General features: G+C 40.8%; 1 protein-coding gene across 1 annotated transcript; it reads left to right on the plus strand.

Moving 5' to 3' along the window:
- Nucleotides 1-853: 853 nt before the first annotated feature.
- nts (neurotensin) lies at nucleotides 854-6615 on the plus strand (the record flags this gene model as incomplete). Its single annotated transcript, XM_080505529.1, has 4 exons — nucleotides 854-884; nucleotides 1223-1284; nucleotides 4830-5042; nucleotides 6472-6615. The coding sequence occupies 4 exons, from the start codon at nucleotides 854-856 to the stop codon at nucleotides 6613-6615; spliced, it is 450 nt and encodes a 149-aa protein (XP_080361655.1).
- Nucleotides 6616-6869: the final 254 nt, after the last annotated feature.

The raw sequence follows: 6869 nt of genomic DNA on the forward strand, positions 1-6869 counted from the left end.
GTTTTGTTTGACCCATCCTATTTAAGGATTTTTGATATTTTCTTTCAAAACTGAGACTCCCTTCGTTACTCGATCTTTTTATACAGACTGTTAAAATCTCTTCCCCCCCCCCCCCCCCCCCCCCCCCTCAAATAACTGATGTACAGAAGCCTGATTTAGAGTTTTATACCAGTGGCTACAAACTAAGTAGCTTTTCTAATAAGATACAGTAAATTCAGTTATATTTAATTATCACTGTACCTTTCCACTTTCTGGCTTTGTGATTCTGATTATGGTTTTGATTATATGTTTATTTGATTTGTCTCATTTGGATGTGACTCTGATAAGTGGAGCAGTTTGAAATAAGAAAAAAGAAACAACATGAATTGTCTGACTGAGAACACAGTCAAAACTGACTTTTAACAAAGAACAATTAGTAGCTGTAGGTGAATTTACCTGAGAATATGATGAGAATCAACTTTATCGACAAATACAACAGATAATTTTGAAGGATTGTTTTGTTCATTTAAAAAAATGAACCAATATGTGATGAATGTTAAACACATTTATAAAAGGAAATCATGAAAAACAGCGACGAGATGCAGGGAAACATTAGCCATAGAATCATAAAAACCCTTTTTTACATCCAAATAATCAAACGTGAGACAATATGAACAATTTACTGTATTTAATACAGACATCAACCACCATTTATCAAATGTACTCCATGTTTAAATGAAACACAACCACACAGATTTTCCTGTCACTCCTTGTGCATTCAATCAGATTACAAACAGAGGCTTTGAAAGTCAGTATCTTTGTGGAATTCAGTTTCACGTTTGGCCACTAAAGTAATGAATAAAGAGAAGGAACCATGAAGTATTTCAGATGTTGTGGGAGTGGATGTGAGGTCTGAAATGAGAGAACGGGTGTGAAAAAAGACGGAGCCAGAGTTCAGCACCGACAGTGTCAGTGAGCCAATTAATAATAGAAAAATGTACATTTACTGGTTGGTAAGAAGGGGTTTTATTGTTATTGCTCTTGATAATGTGACACTGATGTTACTGCATCACTTCTTCAGCTATGAGCTCCTGTAAAAGGAATGTATGACTTTAAAGATGGATCACTTTCCATCACAGCCGGGGTAGAAATGCTCGCCGCCCCGCCGAGGATCCTTCAGTTATGTGCTCTTTTCCCTGAGGATGGTGAGGATGAAGGTGCTAATGGTGCTTTCTCCTGACAGATGTCGACCAGGAGCAGCGGGTGCTGGAAGAGGAGCTCCTCGGCAGCCTCTTCGCCTCCAAGGTACGCCGGCTGCGTTTGCACCTGTACCATCAGAGGCTCCTCTGACCCTGCTTAGTCAGGCAGTGACCCCCATCCAGGTGGTCCTCCATCACACCCAGACCCGGGAGGCTCCAGCTCCCCTCCTCTAACCTGCACTCAGTAGCTCATATCAGCCCTCTCATTCACTTCAAGTGGGCAGAAAAACTATCCGTCACTTAGTTCAGGGGAAGAACGTCCAGTCGGAGCTTTTTTACATCTTTATCACATTTCCTTCGACTCCGCCAGAGCTGAGAAAGTGGAAAAGCACGAGGCAGACACCTAATGGGATTCAGATGGACCTGACAGCATCTCCCCCCCCCCCACCCCCCACCGCCCACCCTGATAAATAACCATGGGAGACGTGACGGCGACAAATCAGCCATGTGATTCATCGCTGCGATGCTCCGAGGTTGCTCAGGGGTGATGATTGTAATAATAACTTAGCGGATGACTGATGGAGCACTCAGAGCCTGGAAAAGTGCAGCGTTGTCGGAGACACTCTATCTGAACAATGCGCACAGTCCCTTTTTCCCCCTTCTTTTCAGTTTGGTGACAACTAAATTGACTGACCGACTCGGCTCTCTTTATCTGATTAGACGGAGGACGTAGATTTCTCCCCCCGTGGCTCTCCTTTCTCCGCTCAACGTGATTACATTACAGCTCTGACAGGGTTCATCTGTTAGCCTGGACGCTTTGGCACTGACCTCCTGCTAACATCAGACGCCTGAATCTACATCATAGTCCTGTTTTTTTTGTGGTGAAACACAATCAGAATACTCCAAAATGACTGCGATAACAAGTCCATGGAGTTTCTATAATGAAATAATTTAACATCAAGTATTTAAACCATCTTCAAACCAGGACTTTAATGATTTGAAAGCTCTTGTTACTTTTTTGCAAATGTAACATAATTTACCTCAAAAATCAGGCAAATCGCAAAATCTGAAATTAACTCTTTTATTCCATTTGAGTGTGTTAGACAACTCACACACACACACACACACACACACACACACACACACACACACACACACACACACACACACACACACACACACACACACTTGAATTGAAATGCATGAAATTACAGTAAAAGTAAATTATTGAATGCAGGTTTTATTTTCAAACCATAATGATTTTGAAAACCATACTTTATATTTATATTCTGATGTGTGTTTGGTTGAACACTGGAATTCAGATTTGTCGGAAAGCCAATAATGATACAAATATTTCATTTATACACAAATACAATCACACAGAAACACACATTATGCTCAATGCTGGGGAACCAAGTTGAACACTTTAGCTTTTGAACTGTGGAAACCCAAAGATACACAGGAAGAATATGAAAACTCCTTCAAATATCGTTGATATCTTTAGAGACATGAAACACAGGAACTGCTATGTACAAACAAACACAACTGTAACATTTTGTTAAATAAATTCAATTATTAGCACTACAGATGTGCTATTTCTGCTCGAGATGATGTTAATTATAGTTGCAGTGGTGATATATGGGTTGTTGAATGTCGATTCTCTGTTGTTTTTATCCACGCAGTTCTGATCCTCTGGCAATAAACTCAGTTTTTTGCTAATCAGTTTTTTTGCTAATCATCATCATAAGTTAGGTGGATCTTGATATATAGTTTCTACATACAGTATAGCTGCTATAACACTTGAGTTTCATTGCACTGTTTTAGTCTCAAATCAATTAATTCAGCCTCCAACACAAAACACAAAGTTCACCATCCAACTATAAACTTTTAAAAACTATTTTCCTTTATCAAAAAGATACAAAAAAGTAATACTGGGAAAATGCTGGGAACAAATCCCTGACCCTGCCCTGAAGATCTATGACATCCCAGCTTTGGTGATTTTAGAATAATATAGTGATCATGTGTCCTCCTGCTCCTTTTTTATTCAAAAAAACAAACATAAATAAATAAATATCATTTTCACATGTACCTCATGTATCTAAGATGAAATGAGATGAGATGAGATGAGATGGCAAATCAAAGCAAAATCAAAGATTGTCATGATTGTGCTTGAGAAATGCTGCAAAGACTAAATATTAACTGATAAATTGCAGACTTGATGTGTTTAGAAAGTATGGCTCTTCGATTTGTTCTGTTACTGTGAATACGGGGCGGTTTTTCTCCCACATCACTGAATTCTTTTTTACAGCGAGGAAGATTCTAATGAATCTCCTCCATGTTAGTAATTAAACCCACACCTGTCTGCCTCTCACTCAGTTTATTTAAAAGTGAATTGAAACCCTCAACGTCTCAGCCGCACCATCGATCTCCAAATGTCAGGTCTGATCCACAGCGTGCTGTTGTTACCACGTCTCCAGAATATTTAATTACGCGATTTTTGCCGTCTGCAAACAAACAGGAAACCTGCTTTGCTTTCTGGTTTGTTTGGGTTTGTTTTTTTTAACGGCATTAGCGTCGCTCCTCGGCCGCCCGTAAACGACCGCAGCCGAAGTGAGTGTCACTGGGGCCTCGGGGCCTCGGGGCTGTTTGCAATAACCTCACAGGTGACGATTTACTCCCCTCTCCCTCGCCATGTGATGGTCCTCATCATTCTCGGTGACATCCAGAGGTCTTTGCAGGGAAGGTGTGTTACACTCTCGGGAAGCCCCTCCCCCCTCCATCTCCTGCAGGGGCCCTTCGCCAACTCAAAGCACTCAAAGTAGATTATTGCTCGTCGTGTTCTCAGCGAGATGAGGTCAGAAGTGGCTGCACGGCTCTTAAGGCGTCTGACTGTTTATATGAACGGCCGAAGAAATAGCACACATTTTTCTTAACTGCTGTCCTGAGTGAGAAAGCGAGCATCCTCGACACGTTGAACTGTCAACGTCTGATTCACCGCGTAAACATGTTCTCCTCACAGTGGTATTACTCACTAAATGTTGAGAAGTTATTTCAGGAGTTGTTTAAACAAATAATGTATTAATAGCTATTGAGACGATACCTTAAGATATATAATTGATATACCACAACTAATATTAATGAGTATATTTGATAAATAATAGTATTGTATTTTGAATAAATATACTTCATTATATTAAAATATGTAATAAAGCAATGATTGAATAACTTGTCAATAAGGCAATGACATATTTGAGCCATCAAAATAATTCTCCCAATAATTCTAATTAGGGATGCAGCGATACCAGGTTAAGATGTCGGGTCCAATACTGCATGGAGAACCAACGTTGCCTGCAGGTATGCAAGAGAGGACGAGCGATTTCTGCAGTTTAACAAGCCAACTTACTCCAAATTACAGATTTAGAATTTCAAAACAGTCCTTTTTATGGTTTTATTTGACGCGTCCCTTAGTGACGTGGCCCTCACTAAGATCGCTGGGGTCCTTTTCTAAGAGGCACTGGATCACCGTTCCAAGAGATAAATCGACACAGAAATCTTTCTTATTAAGAATAATTTGTTTCCGAGAAGCTCCACATCCAAACGGACATTAAATACATTTGTATGTCTCAATCCCTCCGATTTCTCTCCTTGCAGATGAAACACAATAAGCAGAGTGCCCCCTACTGGCGCGTGTCGCTGGCCAACCTGTGCAGGATGGTGACTGGCCTGAGGCCGGAGGTGTGGACCGGTGAGGAGGAGGCGGAGGAGCAGGCGGAGGCCGAGCTAAGGGAGGGAAGCCTCCAGCTGCTGGAGGAGCTGTACAGCCTGCAACACATCTGCAGAGCGCTGCAGGGCAGGGAGGAGAGGGTGAGACACGCACACACACACACACACACACACATAGTGTTAAAAAGTCGTGTAAGTAATTTATATGGATAAATGTTTAAAGGAGAGATGTACTGATACCGATACCAGTATTATATGAGAACTCGTAAAAACATCCCAACGTATTTGTCAACATTCAATAATAAAAATTAATAACCCTAACCCTAACATTTTAGGGTTACGGTTCTCACTGGATTATACTCCAACCCGTGCTACATGCTACATGCTACAAGCTACAGACTCACATAGTAGTGACGCTACATGCTAAACATTATTAAAGTGCGACTGATACACTCATTATCTACTGTGCGCTCAGGCCCTCAGTAATACACATAATTCTCACCAGGTTGTATCGGGAAGCTATTTCTGAGTACAAGTACTCTGTGCAGTCTCAGACCTGATCCCTGATAATGGTAGCTTTGATGCAGAGGTTGTAAATACTCCTATTAATACTCGGTATTGGCAAGTAGCTAAAGTGTAGTACTGGTCCTTTAAAAAAGTGGCATCGGTGTATCCCTATATTTTAATGGTGCCGTGTCTGATGTTGGTAATACCACTTTTGTTCACTAGGTGGCAGTTGTGAAAATGTTTTGAAATATCTCAGAAACATTTTCTTGTCTCCCAGTCTCCATAAAATCCATAATATTCTGAAGAGCTTTTCTGAAAGTAGTTTCTCACTAAGATTTGCAATATCTCCTCAAAGTTTCCTGAGAAACTTGATGTGGTACCACCAAAAACTTTCCAGTTTTCTCGGAATTCCTTTTTAGACACAAAATTGGCCGTTTTTAATGAAATAATGCACTTTTTTGTCTTGGCTCTTACAATGGATGCATCAAAAGACATTTTATTCGTCCATGTGAAGTTTCATACGGCATTGCTTTTTCCCCCCTCTCATGTCCATGTCATAGTAAGCTCTGTTTACACGTCCATATTCTCCTGGGACTTGGGAGTTTTATAGTTGAGAGTCACCCATAATAGCAATCCAACTTGATTGTCTGTCTATATGAATGTCGTGTCCAACAGCACCCACTAGTGGCCTAATATGATAACCACATAATATTCAAAATGTTGCTACATAAACATGAAACTCTTCTGAAACGAAAACACAATGTGTTTTCAATTGAAATGTTGTCGTGTCAACAGGGGCTTAATCATTTCAGAAAAAAATGTGTCTAAATACTCACACACAACCACAAAAACATGTGGATATGAGTACCAATTTACAAATCCTACAAAATGTTTATCTGTTGATCAATTCCAGACATTAATAAAAATAAAAATACAAGCTAAATTGAATGCAACAAATCCCAAAATAAAAAAGTGAGACAGATGTGAAATTCTGCACAACCCAAGTGCAGTAAGATGGCACTCATACAGGCTCCTTCAACTCCCTTTCTTTCACTGCTCACAGCTACTCCAAGACTCTCTAGAATATTCCGCGGAGAGCAACGACACGCCGCTGAAACGGAAATCCCCATACATCCTGAAGAGGCAGGCCGGCCACAGCACCAAGTCCCGGAGGCCATACATCCTAAAGAGGAGCACAGTTTACTGACAGCCAGGAGGCGACTTCAGGGGCCTGCGCCGTGTACTTCCTGTGATGATGTGCTCGTGTCGTTCTTTCCCTGTCTTCTCGTAAGCTACGAAGTATTTTTTTCTTCTTTCCTCACCCTCTTGTTTTTTTTTGGTTTTTTTCACCCTTTCAATTGTACGTCCAGCATCGAGTCCTGTGGTTATTTTTGCTCCTGAAAAGAAAAGCCTGAGCCTCAAGCAAAGCGGCGTATCTCTGAAAAACAAACAACCTGTATT

The sequence above is a fragment of the Blennius ocellaris genome (assembly GCF_963422515.1).
Source record: "Blennius ocellaris genome assembly, chromosome: 11".
NCBI classification, from domain to species: domain Eukaryota; kingdom Metazoa; phylum Chordata; class Actinopteri; order Blenniiformes; family Blenniidae; genus Blennius; species Blennius ocellaris.